The sequence below is a fragment of the Chelonoidis abingdonii genome, chromosome 14 (assembly GCF_003597395.2).
Source record: "Chelonoidis abingdonii isolate Lonesome George chromosome 14, CheloAbing_2.0, whole genome shotgun sequence".
Classification (NCBI taxonomy): Eukaryota; Metazoa; Chordata; order Testudines; family Testudinidae; genus Chelonoidis; species Chelonoidis abingdonii.
In genome coordinates this window covers 20,707,505-20,732,016 of record NC_133782.1, presented here as the reverse complement: position 1 = coordinate 20,732,016, position 24,512 = coordinate 20,707,505, and the positions used below count along the sequence as shown (strand labels likewise).

The 24,512-nt window shown below is 48.8% G+C and overlaps 2 protein-coding genes across 2 annotated transcripts in view; one reads left to right on the top strand and one right to left on the bottom strand.

The window, feature by feature from the left end:
- Positions 1 to 975: 975 nt before the first annotated feature.
- RBPJL (recombination signal binding protein for immunoglobulin kappa J region like) lies at positions 976 to 24,086 on the bottom strand. The gene is made up of 12 exons (XM_075072426.1): positions 24,020 to 24,086; positions 23,222 to 23,336; positions 15,945 to 16,070; positions 13,471 to 13,541; positions 11,586 to 11,701; positions 8,173 to 8,347; positions 6,828 to 6,965; positions 5,228 to 5,337; positions 3,899 to 4,039; positions 3,043 to 3,198; positions 2,109 to 2,212; positions 976 to 1,365 (listed from the first exon to the last, which is right to left on the bottom strand). The coding sequence occupies exons 1-12, from the start codon at positions 24,084 to 24,086 to the stop codon at positions 1,092 to 1,094; spliced, it is 1,593 nt and encodes a 530-aa protein (XP_074928527.1). The 3' UTR covers positions 976 to 1,091.
- The window catches only part of MATN4 (matrilin 4), a 31,461-nt gene continuing 30,165 nt past the window's right edge, over positions 23,217 to 24,512 (top strand). The window contains exon 1 of the mRNA XM_075072292.1: positions 23,217 to 23,304. The gene's annotated coding sequence lies outside the window, so the exon portion shown is untranslated. The remainder of the gene's footprint in view (positions 23,305 to 24,512) is intronic.

The window sequence follows — 24,512 nt, the reverse complement described above, 5'->3', positions numbered from 1 at the left end:
CCTTGAGAAACATGAAAATCCATCTCCCAAACCACTGGACATAAAGTAACCTGTGTAGCATAATCCAAAACACGCCAGCCACAAGACTGCACGTGCTCGCAAAACACAGGCGTAAACGGGCGGATCCTCCAGGAGCAGTGCCGCAATTAGACGAGCGAAAGAAAGAGCCATCTGTTGCAAAGCCTGCCCAGGATTCTGTAGCTCACTAGACAGCAGCATGCTTCTTCCGGGCCTGCTGGTAAACCTTCAAGAGTTCAGTGTAGGTTAAAAGCCAGTGTGGCTTTGGCAATTAAGGCACTTCTAAATCAGCCTCAACTGCCAAAACAGCATGTTTCAAAATATACCATAGGCCTTTTGATGCCGTCGTGATCTGAAGACTCTAAATAGAGCTTCAGAGCCCACTTGTGTGTAGCACTCAGAGCTCCAGTTCCATGAAACATGGATTCTTCTTAAGGCAACTTTAACTCAGCAACTTGCTACTGAGGCATAGATTGAAGTGTGTGTGAGATGACAGGGCTAGTAAGGGCACCTCAGACTGTGCTACTTTTAAAAAAATAACCCCAGTAGGGGCCACAAATAAAACCACATTTGGGCTCAGCTTCTCAGCTGCCATAAATCAATATCACTCCACTGAAAACAATGGCCTCGTGCAGGAATTACTGGGTGAAAAGCTCTTGGAGGTCAGACTAGGTGATCACAATGGACCTTCCTGGCCTTAAGATCTATGAAGCCATGAATCCAATGGCACCACTTTACACCAGCTAAAGAGCCAAACCGTGACATCTGCAAAATGTCCAGTAAAAAGATCATTTGAACCAGTTAAACACTCCTTGAGGCACAGATGTATTGTTCATTTTGTTAGTAAATTTCACAGGGTGACGCTTCCTTCTGAAACAATTCTCAACAAATCTAAAAAGAATAGACGGGGTATTTTATGCACAGTAGAGCACTTGGAAGGGGGCTCACCCCAGATCCTATAGATCACAGGGATGTTTGTACCCATCTCTCAGTGTTAAGGTCAGTTTCAGGGATGCTGGCAGACCTTGTTTCAAGTCCTGTTTCTACGAAGATTCTCCACCATTCCAGGCTCGCTAGCTCTGCATGAAGAGGTGAAAATTGGTCCTAGTGAATTCCTGATGGATGCTGTTGAGTAAGGTATCGGAGTCCTGTGTCAGCCCTGGAAGGACCTGCAGGGCAGGGAGGAAGCTCTGCTCTGGGGTGTATGTAAATGTGAACGAGCTGGAGTAGATCAGCCCATCGTTCCTTATGAGCGAGAGTGGGACGGTGATGGGGTATCTCAGCCATCGCCAGTCGCTGCCAAATGCCGAGACATCAGGGACAACACACACTAAGGACTTGGGGGTCCTGGGAACAGTGCACAAAAAAAAAAGAAAGAAAGAAAGAAAAGAAACCATATATATTACTGTGGCTTTTCCAGAGAGGAGACTCTGCCCTGTCCTACTCACAACCCTAATGCAGCCTTTCTCCCACAGTGCCTTTGAATAAAGTAAATTCTATTTTGCTACCTGGTGGCAGTCATTTAGTCTTGGGATTAATGGCAGCTCCTGATTTGTCCAGTCTCCTTCCTTCTCTCTTTTGTCTCTTTCTCCCTTTCCCCTCTGTTTTGGTGGGGTTCCCGTTCCAAGGTTTGGTCCTTTGGGCCCAGACTTTCACCCTGTTTTATTTTTGCCTCATGCCCATGCTGCAGAGGGAGCTGCCACGTCCCTCCTGAAGTGACCTCACGGAGGACCCATTTTCCCAGCCTGAGACCCCTTGCCATAAATGCTGGTGTACTAGTCAATGTCCCTCGCGAGCAATCCCGAGCTGGTGCGGGCATGGATCAGATGTCCTAGGAAGCCTTTTGCGTCTCTAATTACAAAGCTTGTGTACGTGTGAGTTATTTCCAGACTCGTCCTGCTTTGTCTTGTGGGATACCCTGCACAAAATTCCCACCTAAAGCAAAGCTCCCAGTCCTTGGAACCACAATAGTGATCAAAAAGGCCTGCCAGATGTAGCCTTTAGGGTCGGTGCCATTTATGCCACCCACCACCACCTCCATCTCCGCCTGTGTCTAAACACCAGCTCATCAGACTGGTTCGTTGCTTTACCTGTACATAGTCTCAGCTTCCACATCTCCAAACCAGACTTTCAGATCTGCATGGAAATACTCGCCCTGCACCTCCAGCATCGCCACGTCCCCTCCGCCAGTCAGCTGTCACAACCAGAGCACATGAGAGGGGGTTATACACCTTGCACCATGACGTGCTGCTGCCCCAATATGGTCCTGCGGGCGGCAGCGTTCCCAGCTGGAGGGCTTGCAGTCCACAGTGCCCTACCCCAGGAGAGGAGAGCAGGGCCCTGAGCTGGGGGTGGGCACAGGGAGAGGGAATTGAGGAGACATTAGGACCAGTTATTGAGCAGAGGGGAAAAGATCAAAACTTACTGATTCCTCAAATCATCTGTGAAAAATCTGCCCTGTCATGTACACAGAGGGCAGCGTGTGGCAAGAGGCCGGGAGTTGGGGAGAGGGGAAGGTGATTCAGAGGCACATGCAGAGCTAGGAGAAGGGATTTGCAGCCTCTTGTGCTTCCATAAGCTAGGTCAGGGGTGGCCAACCTGAGCCTGAGAAGGAGCCAGAATGTAACAATGTACATTGCCAAAGAGCCATAGTAATATGTCTGCAGCCTCGCCGATCAGCGCCTCCCCCTGCCTCCCTGCCCCTCCTGATCAGCAGTTTCATGGAGTGCAGAAAGCTCTGGGGGGAAAGGGGAGGAGTGAGGGCATGGCAGGCTCAGGGGAGGGGGCAGGAAAGGGTGGAGTGGGGGCAGAGCCTGTGGCAGAGCCAGGGGTTGAGCAAGGAGCACCCCCTGGCCCATTGGAAAGCTGGCACCTGTAGCTCCAGCCCCAGAGTCGGTGCCTATACAAGGAGCAGCATATTAACTTCTGAAGAGCCGCATGTGGCTCCAGAGCACAGGTTGGCCACCCCTGAGCTAGGTTAACAAAAGCCCCACACAGGATAACAAGACGGAAAGCCCTCTGTACCTCCAGCATGGTTATAAGTGGGACTGGGCTCACGGGATCCTGAATACAGGCCAGGCTGTCACTGAATGTGTACTCCACAGTCTCCGTTCCAATTATCGTCCAGCAGGAGCCATCGTTCAGCAGATCACGGTTCGCTTCCTTTGGGCATGGAGACGCCTGCATGGAATTTTAGTGTCATGGAGGCCATATGCCATAGTGGTGTGAGCTGGGGACTGATAGCCAGGACTCCTGGGTTCTATTCCTGACTCTGCCATGGTCTGCTTGGCTTTTGGCAAGTCACTCCAGCTCTCTGTGCCGCTGTCTCACCGTCAAAGGGGGATAATAATATCTCTCGACCTTTGTAAAAGGATCTGAGAGCCCTGAATGGAAGGTGCTGGACCAGCACGTTGCTATTTATTATTATTATTAGCCAGCTGCGGCAGCTCCATGTTCAGGGATAGGGATATGTCTATGCTGACCCAAAGGAGCAGGCAGGATCAGTGACTTCATCCTCAAATGCTTCTGGCTTAACAAAATCACATGGAAGCTTGGCTATGTGATGCTGTGGGAGGCGGCCAGAGGGGAAGGGCCATGTCGGAAGGGAGAGAGGTCTGTGTTGCTGTGGGGTGACAGGAAAAATTACAGCAAGGCCCAGCATCGGTAGGTAAGGTTGGAGTGGGGATGTGGGTCTCCATGCACGGGTTCTCTCCCTATTCCCACATCACATAAAGGATTGAATTTCATTTGGGGATTGTGGGGGGCTTTAAGGTAAAGACCATTCAAATGATGGACTCAGCAGCAAGTAACAGGAGGGAGGAGCTGAAGGGAGTTTGCTCTCGCTAGCATCTGGACAGCTTCCCAGTTCGTGCTGCATTACCTGGAACTGGATCACTTTCTCGGTCGAGAGACACAGGTACATCCCGTCGCTGCCTTGGAACTGGAAAGCGCACTTGTGGAGCTGGGAGATGGGCTCATCCACATCCAGCATGGCATACTGCTTGGTGACTTTCCGAATGATCTGTGGGGAAGAACACACAGGCGGGCTGACCGGCTGGAAGGAACTGTCAGCTCCAGAAAGTTCAGCATTTTTATCCTTCAAAGATTTTCTCAGCCCGAAACTTCCTCTGGGACTGGTTGTGGGAATTCCCTTCTCCCTCCCCTGTTGTCTGACATGGAACAAAATCAGCCCACATCATTCTAGTCTGTCTCCTGCCACTGCCCTCCCATTCGCTACACCCAGTAGCGATGATCCCAGGTATCTGCTGGGATCATTTCCCAGCAGACCGTGCTCCATCCTCCTGACCTGAGTCACCAGGTCACATTGCATGCTGGGATCTGTTGCCTCTACAGGCCACACTTCGTTAATAAAGGTCAGGATGGCTGCAACCTGCTCCATGTTATGCCACTGCTGCCAGCTGCTGGCTGAGCAAAGTTGGGGCATGGAGCTAGGGCTGCGAAGTTGCTAACTGCAGAAAACCAAACACCCTTGCCCTGCCCCTTCTCTGAGGCCCCACCCCCTGCTCACTTTATTCCCTCTCCCTCTGTCACTTGCTCTCCCTCACCCTCGCTCACTTGCTCATTTTCACCAGGTTGGGGCAGGAAGGTGGGGTGCGAGAGGAGGTGTGGGCTCCAGCTGGGGGTGCAGGCTCTGGGGTGGGCCAGGGATAAGGGGTTTGGGGTGCAGGAAGGGGCTCAGGACTGGGGAAGGGGGTTGGGGTATGGGAGGGGCTGTGGGGTATGGACTCCAGGAGGAAGTTTGCGTGCGGGAGGGGGTTCTGAGCTGGAACAGAGGGTTGGGGCACAGGATCCAGGGGGTGCTGACCTCAGGCGGCTCCTGGGAAGCAGTGACATGTCCCTCCAGCTCCTAGGTGGGGGGAAGGGGGCGGCCAGAAGGCTCTGTGTGCTTCAGGCACTGCCTCCAGGCACCGCCCCTGCAGCTCCCATTGGCTCCAATAGGAGCTGCGGAGCCAGCCTAGGAGTCGGAGGGATATACTGGCTGCTTCCCGGGAGCTGCGTGGAGCCAGGCATGGAGCCTGCCTGCCCTGTGGCCAACTGGACTTTTAGTGGCCGGGTCAGCTGTGCTAACCAGAGCTGCCAGGGTCCCTGTTTGACTGAGTGAAAACCAGAGGGCTGGCAACCCTAAATGGAGGTGAAGCTGGAAGCATTCCCCATCCTATCCGGTGTCTGAGTTTCCTGGGAGCCTTACCAGGGGCGGCAGGGTAACGCCGGTGGCTGTGCAGATGAGCTGGACTACGGAGCCGTAGTGAATGTACCCTTCCCGCAGTGGGAACTCACCCCGGGTGCAGTGCTCATCCGCTTCCCATGGAGAGGAAAAGAGATGGAGAGTTACCAACTTGGAGTATGAAGGCGGGAACAGCTCCCTCTGGCTCTAGCTGAAGGACCAGGGTAGAGAAGAACTCTCTCTCATCACGGAGCCTGGCAGCACGGTAGATAAGGGGCTTCTTGGACACTCTTCAGGCAACTGGTCCCTTTCTTAGGCTGAAGCTCGCTCCAATTTGTGCATCTTCAAGATCAGGGTAAATGCAGCCTGCAGAGGGCAGTGCTCCCCGCAGGCAGTTCTCCACTGCGATTGGAGCAGGCAGGCCAGCACCCTGGAGACTGTAAGCTCTGCAGGTGACACCTCCAGATTCACAACGGGGAGGGAGGTAGCTGAGATCTCTTACATTTCATACAAAGTGCGCCTGGCTGCATGCTAATGTGGCCCTTGGACGGGCACAGCCTGAGCCACCCTTGCTCAAGACCAGCAGGCTTTTAAGGTCTGATCCAAAACCTACTGCAGTCAATGGAAGTCTTTCCCACTGATTTCAAAGGGCACTGGATCAGGCCCTTAATGAGGAAAGGGTGTTGGAAATCAGAGATGAATTTAGACTGCTCCCAGCCCTTTCCCCTGCTGACTCCTTCCTGGAGAACGACATACCAGCGCAGGAGAAGGGAATCAGATTGTTACTGAGTCTGGGCAACACCCTGGGACTCCAGGAGGCAAACGTGGTGGCAAAGGGAAGTTAAGGTAGGTAGGAGACCAAAGGACTCCGGAGACCAAAGGGCGTGAGGTGGAGAGGGGGGAGGGTGGGAGGGACATTCACAGGGAGGATAATTTCACACTGCCTGAGGGTGCTGGTAGCAGGTATCAAAGAAAGCAGTGTGGTCAAAATAGGTACCATCTCCTATCTATTCTTGGGACCTATATGGCCCCATCCTTGTAGTATCAGAATGCCCGCTGGTCTTTAATTTAGTTATTCTCACAACACCCCTGGGAGGCAGGGCAGGGCAAGTACTGATCGGGGCTGAGGCCCAGACCCTCAACGTACGTAGGCTTCTAACTTCCATTGACATCTGAGCCTCTGGGCCTAAGTGACTTACTGAAGGTCACGTAGGAAGCCAGCAGTGGAGTAGAGAATTGAATCCAGGTATCTGAAATCCCGGATTAGCTGCCTAATCAATGGACCATCCTTCCTCCCTCCTCAGAGCTCTGTCTGCAGGCAGGGAGGAGCAATGTGCTGCAAAGAGACACAGGCCTCCTACTGGAAGCTGGCCTCAGGGGTTCCTGACATCTTTTAGAAAGATACTTCTGTTGACCTGTGATTATGACTTGTTAAAATCAGTAAGCACCATTGTTCACATTGGATGTGACCACCCTGTTTGTCTTTCACTATTGCTATGCTTGGGTGGCCAAACCTACCCCTGCTATTAAGGACACAGCTCCACTGACTTCCCCAGTGATGTACCAGCGGTGAATTTGGCCCTGTGTGGACTGCTGGAGTTTGCTGAACATGTAAGGTCCTCACCCAGGTGCAGTGTGAATGCTGCCCATTGCCTTGCACTAGCGATGAAGGTGCCACCCTCCACGGACAGATAACGGGTGCTGACTGTCTGGGAGCGGAGGCGGTTAAAGAGGGAAACCTTGGACCCAGATGAGATGCACACTGCAAAAGACAGACATGCTGGCATTAGCACTGATGGAAACTCGCTGTTATCAGTATCAGCTTGCCTGAATACCAGAGCATGGCTGAGTGATTTGATAGCCACACAGGCCAGTTATTGCTTTGCATGGAGTTAGGATAAAGAATGCAGTGAGCCATTATGTTACAAAATCTTGTTCTTCTGAGTCTTTATAATGATATATAGGGAGAAACTGGAAGGAATGTTGAAAGGCCATAGAGTCCAGTCCCCTTCTTTTACTAGCAGGACCAAGTACTGTTGCTGACAGTGGTTGTTTGGTTTTCATCCCAGATCCCTAAATGGCCCCCTCAAGAATTGAGCTCACAATACTGGGTTTAGTAGGCTAATGCTCAAACCACTGAGCTATCCCTTCCCCCCACTTGGATCCCATGGGTGGTGTGTATACAGCCCCAGGTGCGTGAGTGGGCTCCAGGCAGACAAAACAATTCGAAGAACTTGTGACTGTGAGGTGAGTAATCATTCTTCTGCGCTGCCAACACTTCATAATATTTTCAAGTTCTGTGACTGAAAAGACCTCTTAATTCATATCTTGTGCAGTCCGGGGTTGCTTTCCCCTGCTCTGCACGTCATTAGATAATGCTCCATGTGTTCTCATTTCCATATCAGCGTGTGGTTTGAAAGCACTGCTCTGCCCTTCTCAGACTCCCCAGGGCTAAGCTGGTGTACACAGCAAAATGAACACTAGCCCTTTCTGGCTGGCTTTCCCTTTAGCAGAGTACCAGCTGAGATGGCCTTTTATGAAGGGTGAGTGATGCCTTTGTCTGTATGTGGAGATCTTTGAACAGAAATCCTGACAAAGGTTCTGCATTAGATCTTAACACAGCTTGGTAGGATACATTTTCAAGAAAGTGGACATAAATATGCCCTGATCCATTCTTTCTTCTATTGACTTCACCGGGCTTTGGATCAGGCTGCCTATAGCACATAAACCTGTCATGTCTAAGGACTTGGCAGATATTCAATCTGCCATCTATGATAGTTTCTTGTTTGCTTTATATCAGTTCCCCATTCTGATAAAGCATCTGATAACCTGTTCAGGTGCTAGCTACTCAGACAGCTGAAATGGTGCATGCTACTGAAGCAACGGAGAACAGAGTATCGCAGAGATTGCTGTTAAAAACCCTGCAGCACTCAGCTCCCATTAACGAGGCTTGCTCCCCTGCTACTTACAGTCTGTGTTCTTCAGGGACTGCTTCTTCTGTGAGGGTTTGGAAATCACTTTGATCAGCTTGCTGTAGAAAGTGCCGATCTCCTGCCCATTGCTGAAGAAGAGCTTCAGAACCAGCCGAAAATGCTTCCTCTTCTCCGTGTCTGAGATGTAGAGTGCTTTGGCACAGCTGAACTCCTGTAAGTAACAAGGGGCTATTGTCATAGACTGGAGATTGTGTCTGGAGTCTTTGGGTGCATCTTCACTGAAGATACTCCAGTAAGGGGGGACACAGATATCTGCCCGCCGAGATACCTAGAGAGATACCTGCTCACTTCATTTCCTTCACAGCTGGGGGGCTTTATCTGCTGTGAGAGTGAGAGGCTGGCCAGCAGCATTGGTTAATGATTGCTGAGTGCAGGCAAGGTCCCCTGATAAACTCACCTCTGCTCATAGGCTGTTGTGCCTAGGCAGGAGACTTGACTGAGCAGAGAGTGATAAGCATTGCAGGGTATGGTTAAAGGGACAAATGGCCACGGAGACTGGGGAACTCCTAACTATCACAATGATGGGGCACTACTGTTGCCAGTGTTTATTATTTGTATTGTGGGAGGACCTAGGAGCCCCAGTCAGGGACCAGGACCCCTTTGCACCAACTCTATACAAAGACAGATCAAAAAGACAACCCTTTCCCCCAGATGCTTACAGTCGGTGTAAAGATGCTCATGGTGCTTTCCAGACACCAAACAAAAGATACAGGCCAAAGGAGCTTGCCTTTTAGTTTAGATTGCATGAAAGAGTAAATAACAAGAAGCCAGGAGCCCTTAGAGGCTGGGACGATGGCCCCACCAGCCCTTCTACCATATCAAGTCTTGCCTAATTAGTTGGTCAGGTATTTTAGGCAAAAGAACTTTTAAACTAGTGTATGTGTGAAAAAGGGAAAAAAATCACTGCCGAATTTTGCATGAAAATTTTCACTCTTCTGTTACAAACTAATTTTGTTTCCTGGAATTTTTTGCTTTTCCTTGAAATGTTGATGATATGACATTTTGGGTCCACAAAATGTCATAGGAAAACCTGGAAATCAACGTCCTCATGGAACTTCCCACTGAAACGGAAGTGCTGGGAAGTGGAAGTAGCTATTTTTGAAACTCTTCCTGCGTGGGAAGAGAGAGACTGAGGGCTGACAGACACTTTTCCATGTGTGTCTGTTTCTATCTACCCACCTATCGGAGATGGTTAGCTTAGGCCCTGATCCTGAAAATGCTTACTCACATGCTGAACTTTATACATGATTGGTCCCGCTTGACTCAATGTAAATGAGCACGGCCAGATTAGTAGGGTGGGACCTTAGATGTAAGCTCTTTGGGGCAAGAACTATATCTTCATATGTGTTTGCAATGCACCCAGTCTAAGGAGGCCCTGATCCTGGCTGGAGCCTCTGAGTACTATCATAAGGAGTACTGCAGAAAAGGATCTGGGAGTCATAGTGAACCACAAGCTAAATATGAGTCAACAGTGTAACACTCCTGCAAAAAAGCGAACATCATTCTGGGATGTATTAGCAGGAGTGTTGCAAGCAAGACACGAGAAGTAATTATTCCGCACTAGTCTGTGCTGATTAGGCCTCAGCTGGAGTATTGTGTCCAGTTCTGGGTGCCACATGTCAGGAAAGATGTGGGCAAATTGGAAAATGTCCAGAGAAGCGCAACACAAATGATGAAAGGTCTAGAAAACATGACCTATGAGGGAAGATTGAAAAAACTAGGTTTGTTTAGTCTGGAGAAGGAAGACTGAAAGGGGACATAACAGTTTTCAAGTATATAAAAGGTTGTTACAAGGAAGAGGGAGAAAAATTGTTCTTTTTAATTTCTGAGGATAGGGCAAGAAGCAATGGGCTTAAATTGCAGCAAGGGAGGTTTAGGTTGGACATTGGGAAAAACTTCCTGTCTGGGTGGTTAAGCACTGGAATAAATTGCCTAGGGAGGTTGTGGAATCTCCATCATTGGGGATTTTTAAGAGCAGGTTGGACAAACACTTGTCAGGGATGGTCTAGATAATACTTAGTCCTGCCTTGGGTGCAGGGGACTGGACTAGATGACCTTGCAAGGTCCCTTCCAGTCCTATGATTCCATGATAAACAGTAATACAGAGAGGGAGAGAGTAACAACAAGGCTCCCTTTCACTTGTGACACTAGGCAACAGTGTAAGACAATCAGTTAACCCAGCAACTCAACCTGTGCCGGATTCCTGCCCAACCTGAGCACCATGACATGTGCAGAAGTGAATCACTGCACCATCAGTGCACAGCATGGTGCTACCAACCGGCTCCTGTTAGTCCTGTGGCTGAACATACAGCTCTCCAAACCACAATGCCTGGGCCTCCCCTAGAAGGGGTATCTTCAACAATCTTCACTCTAAATAGTTTCAGTGTCCACCTTATAACAACAAAGACTTCAGTGAAAAGATGCCCTTCATGCTGGTGTGGGGATGGGAGATCTGCAGGGGAGCTGCAGGAGCCAGATGGCTATTCTTCTCTGTCCTTCCTTATGTGCTTTGGGTTTTCAGAAGGGAAACTGACCACCTTGCATTGTGCTGTGTGGATTAATGATGATTCTTAAGCACCACCCCGTGAAGGGCCCAGAAGACAAGACCCCGCTTCACCAGAGCCACCATCACTTTGCTCAGTACACCCAAGAAAATGCACTGCAAGACAAAGCAGCTCCCACTAGGACATGATGGGGTCCATTCAGAGGAGCTATAGGTTCATTTAAAGGGGGAAATGATTAGAGATGTTATTTCAGGTGGAGTGAGGAGCTGAGGAATGGCAGAGGCTTTATTTACACTGGGGCTAGAGAATTCCAAATGGAAATTAATGTTCCCATGTGATTTACCCAACATAACACAAGAAATCTCCTTAGGTTTACAGTTTCCCAGTCACCTTGGCGCTTTGGCTGGACTGATATGCTGCAAGGGAAGCACTGCAAACACAAAGGTCCTTTTTGTTATATTTCTGGCCAACCCCAGACCCTACATTCTTCAGAGCTCCAAGATAATACTTGATAGATTTCTTTCCCTATAGGAAGATGCCAAGTTATAGCTCCAGCCCACAACGTTTGTGACAGGTCGGTGTTTTCGCTAGCAGTTTATCTGTAAATGAAAGATTGCACTCTCATTTTGTGATGAGTGGCATTGCCATTTGTCAGGAGAATACGACGGGCTGGAGAAACTGCGTAATCCCTGGCCATCCTCCAGTCACAAGGGCCAGGAAGTTGAAAAGATGGTGACAAGGAAAGATTGGTTTCCTGGCAAACCATGAGTGAAGAGCACTCAGAAGGCTGCAGGGAGATGCCTGGTCATATGTGACTAGGGGGCAGGAGAGCCTAGAGAGGTATTGTGTGAGTGTGTGTCAAGGGAGTCATTTTACTCAGCTTACCTTGGAGTCCGGCTGCTCCTCAAAGTTGAGTTTCTGGGTCTCCATGTGGCTGCTGCCTATGCTGTCCAGCCCCATGTACCCGCACACCCTGAAACCAGCCTCTCCCAAATCCCTCGCTGGAAAAGAGAAGGAGAAACATTTCCCAGACACAGAAACCTGGACACCAGCTGAAACCAATGGAGCTGGAACCATGGAGCTGCAGTGAGAGGGTTGGGGCTGCTGCTGCCCAGACTGCTGGTGGCAATGGAAAGAGAGGAAGGGCTGAGCTGTTGTCACCCCCCATGCCCTCACTAGAGAGAGGAAGAGGGGACTGGGAATCTACTGCCCTGCCTGAGAGGGCACAAGCAGGTGAACCTCCCAGAAGCATCTTTGGGACACTTGGACACTTCTGGTCTCCAGCCGCACTGATGTGAGATGCTGCTTTCCTGCATCTCACCCTCCTTATCCTGCACCCCTAGACACCTTCGACAACAGGCTCGGCAGCTTCTCCCGACTGCCCTGCTTCACCAGCCCCACTCTCCCGATCCCCGTCTCCATCCCCCTTCTGTTCCTCCTGGCTCTGATCTTCCTGCTTCCCTTCTCCCACATCCCTGTCTCTCCACCCCTCCAGTCTTTTACCTTCCTGTATCCTCCCCCACCTGGGCTGCATGATCCCCTCCCCAGAGCTGTGAAGCCGCCATTATAAGAGCGTACCCATTGCTTAACGGGTATATCTACACTGCAAATAAAAACCTGCAGCAGCGAGTCTCAGAGCTCAGTTCAATTGACTTGGGCTCAGGCAGTGGGGCTAAAAGTAGCAGTGTAGACATTCTCGTTCAGGTGAGTGGGAATGTCTACACTGCTATTTTTAGCCCCTCATCTGGAGCCCAATTCACTTGACCTGGGCTCTGGGACTTGCTGCTGCGGGTTTTTCATTGCAGTATAGACATACCCTAAATGGTCTCATGGTCAAGAATTTTCCTCCGAAAGTTAATCTCACTCTCCCTTTTCTATCTTCAGTCCTCGCTCCTGGCTGGAGCTGGTCAGGAAATGGTTGCTTCCCTGCTCCCCCCCAAATTTTTTCATGTGACTGAACATTTTTCATTTTCATCAAAAGTTTTCTTTGGAATTTTTCAGGTTTTTTGCTGAAAACTGAAAAATGTCAAGTTTTTGGTTGCGGAAAACAAAATAAATAATTTGTTAAAATGCAGTTTTTGAACTTTTTGTTATTGTGGCTGAAAACCTGAACATTTTGATGAAAATGGAATTTTTTTCATGAAAATTTCCATTTCATAGAAAAGCTGTTTTTCATTGATTTTCATGAAAAATTTTAGACTAGCTCATGGTCCCAACTCTCTTTGCCTCCCTGCATAATCCCCTTCCCTCAGGGCCTGATCCCCAGGTCTTGTCCCCTTTCTCCTCAGTAAATCACATGTAGTGCCTTCAGACTCTCCTTAGAGGAAGTCCCCTCTGAGCTTTGGCATTTTTAATAGCCTCTTTTTAGATTCTATCCAATGTATCAGTCCTGCAGATGGAACGTGCTGCTTCTTCTCATCAGCTCAAGCCTAGTTCCATCGCTTCCTTCGCTGCTTTTCATCACCCCCACTCTGCCCGTTCCTGTGAACTTGCTAATAGAGCTGAATAAATATATAATTTGATTAATTTAACTTTGCGATCTGTTTGAGTATATGAACTATGTATTCATTTGTCATGGGTATTCACTCTGTTAAAGGTCAAGAACTCAAACACTAATAGGTCAAATATACACTCAAACCGAAAGTCACTTTCATGTCCGAATGAATATTTGCAGACAGCTTTTCCCATTGTGCTCAGTTCTGCTTATCAGGAGTGGCTGAGCAGCAGGACTTCTGCTCTCCAGGCATACGTGGCTTTCTTCTGCTCTTACCTTTTATCTGTTCCTGCTTAAGTTTCCAACCTGGTCCAGTCAGATAAACACAAGGTGGGGGGCAGAAAAATCTAACAAAACAAAACAGCATCTTTGTTAAGTGAACACTAGGGTAAGAGACTTCACCAAGAAGGGTTGTTTCTTTGTAGGATTGTGAATCCAGAGTCTTCTTCATTGCTTAACCAAGTGAGAGATCCTTAGACATGACCTGCTTTGGGGTCACTAATGCCAGCATATACTTGGCTTGCTGCCCCAGACACGCACTTGCAGCGCTGGTGCCTGGAGACGCCACTAGTTTTCACAGGAGATGCACCCACAAAAATGTGGATGCCTGCACCACACCTGTATTTGCATGTGCTGAATGCGCAGTCATGCCATCTGCATGGCCAATGGCAGGTCTTTGCAGGCACAGAATCATAAAAACATAGGGCTGGAAGGTGCCTCAAGAGGTCCTCTGTCCATTTCCCGGCACCAAGGCAGGATGACATATACCTAGACCATCCTGGACAAATGTTGAGGCCACGATGGGAGGGAGCTCAATGCACTCATTATTCCTATCTCTGTTTGGCCTAAACAGTCTGCTATGTTGTGAACATCTCCCCATCTGTTCTTGTGCAAGCCTCCCCTGGGTTCCTCCGGCAAAGGATGGATGTGGTTGCACAATTAAACCTGTTTCTGGCTTTAAGACTCTGGTGACATGCAGACCTATCAGGCTGTAATGGCTTTACATGTCTCTGTGTGTGACGACTCAGAGCATGTCCCTAACTTGAAGCACCTGAGGAGGATGCAAAGGCAGCAGCTCTTCAACCATGTAGAGTGCCATTAGCAAAGGGTCAGCATAAGTAGGTCATGCTGAGGCAGCTCTTTTAGCTTCTCCCCCTTGCATGACAAACCAACCACATCCAGTGTCCTGTGCAGCACCGGAGAAATGAGACCGCCTCTTGCTGCAATGTCCATCCCCCTGCCCCAGATGCCCACGTGCGCAGCCACATCCATCAGGTGCTCTGTTAGTGGAACATGCCAGCCCTATCCAAGGGCAGATGGCTGAGAGGGCACATAGGGAAAGCTTACTTCAGATCTTTCCTCCTTGAGTCAAGGGAGAATTTGTCACAGAGAATTTTTCAGCTTGGAATGTGGAAGTTTCAGCAGGTTGAGAACACAGTTTGTATTCACAGCCAGCTCCTGAGACCAGTGCAAACAAATCTATAGCCAAAGTTTTGGAAACACATTTTCCTGTGTTTTATTTGGGTTTCCACTGTCTTTGCATTCAAGTGAATGGTGCAGATTCATCCCATATTGATACTGTGTAAAATGTTAGCAGTGAAAACACCAGTCTGGGCTGGTTCCATATTTCTGGGTCCTAATCTCCTTGGATATGTGTTTATTTAAACAAGTTAGCTACAGTGTAGGACCCTGAATCCCCATATCCAAGAAAAATAGCACTAGCTTATTTAAACTTTAACCTAGAAGCGCTGTGCCAGCTTGTAATCACTTTTTAGATTTCACTTGTTTTTCTTGCCAAACCCACAAAACCTGCTTCCCAGCATTCTTTGCACCACGCCTCAACCAGGATGCACCAGGGCTGTGTCTTTGGTTAGTCCCAGTGACGCAGCAGCTCCACTTGCTGGCTCAGCGCTCCAAGAGGGTAACAATCTCAGGGCTGTTTGAAATGGGCCTGAACCAAAATCCTAGATCTAAACACCCATAAACTCTAGCCAAGGCTGGATCTGGATCTGCATTTGGCAGCTGGCCGCAATCTCTACGGTGGATCAAACTCAGAGCTCACAGCCATCCTCTGGGGAAGGTTGGATCTCAACTCTACAGCCAGCGCCCAACTCTGTGAAAAGTATCTTCCATTGATCCAGTGAAGGCATAGGGAATAAAAAAACCCAAACCCCACCCTCAGTACAATAGGGCTTCTCTCAACCTCCTATGGAGAAACAGATGACTAGAGGGGAGAGAAAAGCATGAGAGAGAAGAGCAGAGGAAAGGAGAGAATGGCAAAGGGGGAAGAAGGAAGGAAGGAATCTAAGGACAATGACTGTTAAACAGAGTGAGGAAGGGCTGCAGCAAAGACTGATTGCCGAGGGCACTCTAGCTATCTGCATGGGGGAGGTGAAATGGCCAGTGGTGTCCCACAGGGGTCAGTGTTCAGCCCTTCCCACCATTTCATTAATCCAGGATAGAGTGTTCAGGGCAGGGACTGCCTTTTTGTTATTTGTTTGGGCAGTGCCTAGCACAGAGGGCCCTGATCGGGACACTTAGGACTACTATCATAATCATCATGAATGACTGTATTATTCTGGGGCTGCATGAAGGCTGAAAGGTGAATACAATGGGGTTATGTTAGCTCATCTGCTTCATCAGACTAGACAACAAAACCCTGGGTAGTTTGAAAGGGAGTTGTAGAGTCTGGTTTTTGGAAGGTGATATCTAAAGGCAGGGCTGTATAAGAAGCCAGGCAAATCTCCTACCTTTTTTCACTGCCGTATGATTTCTGCGCGACTTTTGCATGCAGTATAAGCACAGTCTGGTCAGCTGGGAGCTGCAGATATCTACGCACTCCGTCCCGGAGATGGTCAAGTTGATCTGGATTGGATCTAAAAGAGAGTCCTGAGTAGCACCCTAGCAAAGGGGACACAAAGCTTGGCTTCCTACCATCCCCCTACTGCTTGATACCACCCCGGAGCTACCCTGAGGGGTATTTAACATGGAGATAGCCAGCACAGGCACCTTACCTGTAGGTGATATCCTTCTGTCCCTGATTCTCCTGCACTCTAATGTGCCTGCTGTGCATTAGACCTTGACAATAGAACTAATTATAACCAGGTGCTGCAAACCCCACTCTGCTCAGTGCACTGGTATGATATTGCATATAACAACACCAGGAACAGTCATAGTTTTGAGATACCCCCCTTCCCTGCATCGGTATCTGCAATCGAGGCATCTGGCATCTCGCTCAGTAAGAGCTACTGTTTTAATAATACTTCCCAGCAGGGGCCCAGTTTAATGATGCAAACTAGGACAAGAGGAATCCCGTTAGAACGCATTGGGAATGGGAAAGTTTCAAAGCTGCTGTAAGACAAGTGCTATCATTAAAATTGTTTGGTTAGTTTACCCGCTACTTTCTCCACCCTTTGGTAAAAGACAGATAGGAAAAGCTTAGCTTGGAAACATTCCCATTGCTTCCTAATGGGAAAGCGCGTCCTTTCACTCCTCCTCTCCGTCCCATGTTATGAAGATAGTGACATTCTGATAGTTCATGATGTTCTTCTCTTGTATATATGGCCCTTAAAAACACCTGGGCCAGCTTCTCAGGTGCCCGGCATTTTATGCAGTCACATGCTACCAAATTGGAGTGGTGGCATTTTACACCCAGTCTCCATTCTCTGTGCACTCGTGTGAATGAATGCACATGGTGCCGGAAAATGGGAAATCAGGTAATGTTATCTTTACTGATCCCCTCTTCCTTGTAACTGACGATAATAATTACAGTCTCATTTATACCATACTGGAGTTTATCACCATCTAACGGGATAGCTTTACATGCTTTCTGTTTAACATTTATTCATTTTTATATCTCCTCTCAGTACATTATGAAAGTTTATGGAAGGTAATAATGAGCACGGCTGGGGAGCTATTATTCTTGGCATCTGGAGCTGTTATTTGGTTACTGCTGGTGACTGTGCCGTGGAAATGTGCCCATTTTGCTTCACTGCAAACTAAAAAAACAAGGGCCAGATTCTCAGCTGGTGGAAATTACCCAAGCTGAGGATCTGGCCCTTAGACTTTGTTAATGTGGTAGGTTATTTTTCCACTGATTGTAGGCAGATGAGCCCAGTCTAAATCACACAGGGCCTTTGCTGTGTTGTGCTGGAACCTGAACACAGGATGCTTGTTTTAAAGGGAAGTTGGGCATAGAGAAGCTGGAATGGTGGAGATGTACTGTACTGCTGTCTCACCTTTACAGGAAGTGAAATTCACCCTGTGCAGAATACTAGCACAGCGCCTGCAAAACGTTCTGCAAAACCATCAAAGTGTGGTGTATATGGGTGCATGGGCCTTGTGCTTCAATAGGGCAATGTGCTACTTTCTTAATGGAAGGAAACCTGAGAGGGAGGAAGTAGGAGCTGTTTGGACAGGCCTCTTCTCATTCCCACACTTAGGGAAGACACTTCCTTGGTGTAGGGCAGTTCAGTGAAGCCAATGAAAATGTACCCATCAGCTTAGGGCCACACTAGCCAAATATGGCAAGGATTTCACTTAAACTGAGCTCACTTGTTTCTTGGTTCCATGTCCAGTGACACACACACACGGAGGGTGTTCATACACACAGGGCCATGCACAACCTGGACATCTTTGGCTTGCTCATGATTGATAAACCCATATGAAAACTGGATGGAGATTGGTTTCCAGCCTCTGGCATGGGGCTCCCCTTCACTGCTGGGGTCATGCATGATGTTAGTTCCCTCAGAGAAATGGTGGCCTCATGATGGAGACTCAGAACCGCCATCTGTGATTAAAAACATTGGTTTCAGATACGTATACCCAGTGGCCTCCTAGGGCAAAGAGCTTCTTCTCACTGCTCAAACTTTCAAGCCGCATAGCTGTGAAAAATGGGGAAGTTTGCCTTTAAAAACCCAAAAGAACATTAGATGTAAAAAGGATGAGCAGAAGCTAGAAGTCCCAAATTGCAGCTGCATACACAGTGCTGTACCACTGGTAAGCCAATGCCAGGACATGGGCAGCCCTTAGTGATTTGCTCAAAGGACAAGCTGGCTATTGGAGACAGGGCTGCGTCTGCTACAGCACAGGGAAAATCCTGCAACATAGGCCTGGTCTACACTGCGGCGGGTGTGGGGGGGGAATTGATCTAAGACACACAACTTCAGCTATGAGAATAGCGTAGCTGAAGTCGATGTATCTTAGATCGACTTAGAATCATTTACTTTGCGTCCTTATGGCGCTGGGTCGAGAGCCGCAGCACCCTCGTCAACTTCCGCCTCTCGCACTGCTGGAGTTCAGCTATCGACAGGAGAGCAATCGGGGATCGATTTATCGCATCTAAACTACACACAATAAATAGATCCCAGATAGATCGATCGCTATCCGCCGATCCGGCGGGTGGTATAGACATACCCATAAACTCAACTGAGTTTTAATTGAAAAAATAATCATCCCAGCTTTCAAATACACATCACACTAGCCAGAAACTACAAATAGCAAAGAACATAAAACACTAAAGTTTTGGGAGCAACTACAAATCTGATCCCATCCCAGGATTCCCAGCCAGCTTATACTGATTTCCTGATGAACTCAAAATAATGTGGCACCTGGACTTAGAAAAGCTGAAAGAGAAACAGCAGCAAATAACCTTTACCTCAGTTACAACCTGAGGAACCCTTTAAGATGTTTCACTGGCTAACGCTTCACTTTCCAATACAGTGAAAACTTGCTGAAAAAGAGCAGCATCCTTTACAGCTTCTAGTAACAATCCTACGTGACAGCTCCTCAAGCTTGGGATCCCTCGTACAAAGATTCATTGTCTGGTACTACGTTGCTGATGGCTCCGTCTTCAGAGTACCCTGGAGACCAGAACAGGCAACGGCGTTGACATAGCAGACGTATCCAGCACAAGAACATAACAATCTGGAATCTTCTTTATCTGCAGCTGTCCTCCCAAAATCTCTGGCTGCATTTTCACTGCACAATCTTTTCCTCCACTGTTTTCCCTGGTTTTTAGATGGATGCTCTTGATCCCCTGCTCTCCTTGTTTCCAGTGTCTTCCATACAGACACTAAGCTCTCCAATGTGTGACTCAGATCCTCAGCTGGTGTAAATTGGCACAGCTCCATTGAAGTCAATATGGTGATGCTAATTTATAGAGCTGATGATCTGGCCTTGGGTCACCTGATAACATTAGCTGCTGCTTTATATCTGAGAAGTGAGGAGTTTATGTCTGCTGAGCTTATTCATAACTGCTGAGTACGAACCGTAACTGATATTCACTGGCAACCAGATGTGTTGTTTTTACTGATGAGACCGATACATGGGCTGCAGTTGTTAGTGCAGAAGCAGTGGGTGCTTTATTTTGTGATCACAGTGACAGTTCTCCGCAGACAATACTTCATTATTTACTGTCAGTCGCTTATTCGTTTTTTGCCAGAGCCCAGTGCCAGTAGTACTCATCAGATGTTCTTCAAAACTTTTACAGATGTTTGCTTTTGATCCAGTTGTAGAACTTTGTCCACAACTTTGTCCCTGGCTACCAATCAACACACTCCATTACACTAATATTAGTTATTTAATCCCGGCACGTGACTTAATTCAATCTTCTATATCTATTTTATGGTTTATACCCAGTCCTGGCCAAAGCTAACTAATATGGAAGCGAGCTAGCGATTGACATAACATTGGCATCCATTCCATGTCATCATATGCCTCATGTGTAATGCTGAAAAACCATACTGCAATATGCAGTTTAAGTTTCAATTTGCCTTGCAAGTTTTGTCCTCATTTAACCCTGCACCGGGGGCAGGCTTATCTTTGCCCTGGGAGAGAACTGCACCCAGTTATGGTTAGGAAACATCTTGAAATGTCCTGCACGTCGAGGGTCTGTAACATAGGGCTGTGGCTCTCAACCCTTCCAGACTACTGTACCCTTTCAGGAGTCTGATTTCTCTTGCATACCCCCAAGTTTCACCTCACTTAAAAACTACTTGTTTACAGAATCAGACATAAAAATACAAAAGTGTCACAGCACACTATTGCTGAAAAATTGCTGACTTTCACATATATAATAAAATACATCATAAAATCATAAATTATACAATAAATTAATTGGAATACAAGTATTGTACCTACATTTCATGTATAGTATACAGAGCAGTATAAAGAAGCCATTGTCTGTATGAAATTTTAGTTTGCACTGACTGTTCCAGTGCTTTTTATGTAAAACTAGGCAAATATTTAGATGAGTTGATGTATCCTCTGGAGGACCTCTGCGTACCTCCAGGGGTACGTGTATCCCTAGTTCAGAACCACTGTAATAGGGCATGACCACCCTGTAGTGCCTCCTGCTGGCCAAACATGGTGCTGACATCACTTCCTGACTCCGTTTCTTTCCTCAGGGTGGGTCTCCTCAGCTCTCCGTACACTGTGCTGGAGATGCATCTTAGCTCTCTGGCTAAGTTGCAAACAAAACTTATACTCTCTTTGGGTGGCACAAACACAAACTAAAAAGGTTCTTCTACTTTTCATGGGCTTTTCTTTGGCCCACTGTCTGGGCTCTGTTCACGCCCCTTTTTGGCTACCTTTCAGAATCTTTCTGGCTCTGGGATAAAGCACTTGGCTCCCAGGCTGGTTCCCCTGGAGTCCCCAGCCGTCTACAGACCCTAGCTCAGGGCCTTCCAGAGGCCTCTGGCCATTCTCTGCAATTCCACTCAGACTAATCTCTCACTGACTTTCTATAAGGTACAGGTGTCCATGAAGCTATAACCTGATCCTTGTTAGTTCCACCACCTCAGGCTGGAAGCAGTTAATTAATGATGGTACAAACATGACTGGTTCCCCATTGCCCTGCACCTTGTATATTCATTTAGACCAGGGCAAATGAGTGAAATCATTGCTATTTCCATTTGAGAGCATTATGTGCTCACTTTACACTGGTGCAAATAAAAGCACAAGGAGAATTAGGCCCAAAGGCTCTGATCTTTTTTTTTTTTTTTTTAGCGTCTCAGCCTGATCTTCAGTACTGTAGGTGCAAAATTGCGGGTCCCAGTTCAACTCTCAGCTATGACTGACAATGTGCATGGTTCATTCACAGACAGTCTAGCCCGAGATGAAGGACTCTGCTGATGGGTTCAGCCAGCTGTAGTGTTGGGCCACCAGCATTGAAGCACTTCAAGTTTTCTATCCATGTGGTTCTGTGTCTGCCTAATAAGCTTTGATCAGAGACCAACTTTAGAGATACACATTCCTCCTTGTCTGTCTGGATATGTCTGGATATGTGGACTCTCTACTCAGACCCTATGCCACCAGCACTCCCAGCTATCTCCGTGACACCACTGATTTCCTGAGGAAACTACAATGCATTGGTCACCTCCCAGAAAACACCATCCTAGCCACCATGGGTGTAGAGGCTCTCTACACAAACATCCCACACACAGATGGAATACAAGCTGTCAGGAACAGTATCCCTGATGATGCCACAGCACAACTGGCTGCTGAGCTCTGTGCCTTTATACTCACACACAACTATTTCAAGTTTGATGACAATATATATCTCCAGATCAGTGGCACTGCTATGGGCACCCGCATGGCCCCACAATATGCCAATATTTTTATGGCTGACCTGGAACAACGCTTCCTCAGCTCTCGTCCACTCACGCCCCTTCTCTACCTACGCTACATTGATGACATCTTCATCATCTGGACCCATGGGAAGGAGACTCTAGAAAAATTCCACCACGATTTCAACAACTTCCACCCCACCATCAACCTCAGCCTGGACCAATCTACACAGGAGGTCCACTTTCTAGACACCACGGTGCAAATAAGTGATGGTCACATTAACACCACCCTATATCGAAAACCTACCGACCGCTACGCCTATCTTCATGCCTCCAGCTTCCATCCCGGGCACATTACACGATCCATTGTCTACAGCCAAGCACTGAGGTACAACAGCATCTGCTCTAACCCCTCAGACAGAGACCAACACCTACAAAATCTTCACCAAGCATTCTGATTTACAACAGCATAGCTACATTGAATTAATTTAGACTATCACAGGATCTGGCCCAGACTTGAGTCTGACATCTTTCTTACTCATGTTAAGGTAAATCAGGAGTGACTCCACTGAAGTTAATGATGTTACATGAGTATAAACAAGAGGATTCAGGCCCAGAGCATGTTGAAGTACACGATTCCTACAAATCTAAACAGGAATAAACTTGGTACAAGTTAAAGTGTAAGGTTCTGAGAATACTTTGTTGCCCAGTATATGAACTGGACTTTAATAGCTACAGAGTTTCACTACTTTATGTAGTGATGTGGTTAATTGTATGGAATTTCCTTGACAGGTCATAATCATATATCCATTTGATTTGTTTTGAGTTTTTCATGTTCATGCATGTACAGAATAGGGTGGCAAACAAAGGTGTGTGTGCAAGCAGAGATGTGCATTGGTGTCTCTGTGTTTAGACCTGCACGTGCGCTGGGTGTGTATTCTGTGAGTGTTAGCTCCAAATCCCGGCGTGTGGCAGAGTTAGACGCTGCACTCTGTAGCGTTGTGTAGGAGACAAGGGGAAGCAAACCCCAGTTTGTCTAGGCAGCAGAGGTGAGAGTGTTTTCAGTGAGTGCTCAGTGCGCACCCAGGGCAGTTCCCTCTTCTCTCCAGCCTCTGACGCTCACGTTCATGTGGACTCTGGCAGGTGCGCGGGTGGATCTGGGCATCTCTTTCGAGTCACGCTCTGTCTCAGCCAGCGCTCGGCCACGCTGGAAAGCCGCTGAGAAGCCCGATGCCCGTGGGGGTGTGACCTGGCCCCCCGCCCTGCGCCGGCCCCTGGGGGTGGGTGGGGCGCCGCCCCGCAGCAGCCCCGCTCGCTGCAGTGTCAAAGGGGGAGGGGTCGGCTCCTTCCCGCGGGCCCAGCGCCCGCGATGCCGGGTTAAATGCAGCTGCCGCTGCCCCAGCCCCACTCAGTCCAGGACAGGGCAGCGGCTGAGCGGGGTCCCCGGGCGCAGCACCCACCTGTACCAGCAGCACGGGGGTGTCCTCTGCCCGCCTTCCGCTCGGCTCCGCAGCCGCCCCTCCGCGCTCTGCAGCCGGCCGAGGTGAGTGAGGGGCTCCGGGGGCAGCAGGGCACCTGCAGGGCAATGCGCAGCGGTGGGCGCAGGAGCGCGGGGCTGCCCCTCGCCGGACTCGCGAACCCCATCCCCGTGGGGCGGTGATACTCCCCGTGTCGTTCGCTCTGTGCCCAGCGGAGAGTGGGAGGCGATCTCTGGTTCTTCCCGGGGCTCCCCACCCCAGTGCCCCCCGCCAGCTGGAAGGGAGCAAACCCCCTGGGGGCTCCCCACCCCAATGCCCCCCGCCAGCTGGAAGGGAGCAAACCCCCTGGGGGCTCCCCACCCCAGTGCCCCCCACCAGCTCAAGGGGAACGAAGCCCTTGGGGGCTTCCCATCCCAGTGCCCCATACCAGACAGGAGAATGTTGCCCAAACCCCTCCATCTCTCCAACACAGTGTCCCCTGAATGATCCTGAACCCCCTACGAACTCCCCACCCCAATGTCCCTTGCCAGCCAGAGGGGAGCAATCCTGCTAGGGGCTCCCTGTGCCCAAAGGTCCCTATGCCTTTGGCCCCTTCCAGTGCAAAACCCTTCCTGCCCCCTAGGAGCTGCCCACTCCAAGTGGCCCTGCCTCCTGCTCCAGCCAGAAGGGAACAACTAGACTGTGAGTTCTTTGGGGCAGCAGCTGTCTTTTTGTTCTGTGTTTGTACAGCACCTAGCACAAAGGGGGTCCTGTTCCATATCAGGGACTCATAGGCGCTACCATCCAGCGTGTTCCCTACTATCCCACTTCCCAGCTCCCTGCTTGTCAGAGTACTGGAGCTGTCCATGTCTGTGTCTTGTTGGTAGGTATTGGATGTAATGGACTGGGCTAAGAATCAGGCTGGATACAGAGAGGATGGTGTGATGATGAGTTGTTTGTATAGCACCAGCAGCATAGTGGGCACTTGTGCATGGTGTTCATGGTGTCAGGGGAATAGTTTGGGGGAGGCGATAGAGGTGTATGTCTTAGGAAGAAAATTCCGTTTTAGCTCAGTCCCCTCCACTCCCCCACGTGCCTGCAAAATGTAGGAGCTGCTGTTTACTTGATAAAGGAACCTAGCTGTTGCAGCCTCTCTGCTCAGTCTGACACCCAGGAAAGCTGGGAAGTTTATGAAGAGTTAGTCCAACTTAATTCTCAGGGGAGCTGAGTCCCAGAATGGTGCTTGGAGGGGCAGAAGCTCTCAGCAGCTAAGACATGGAATGGTGCTCGCAGA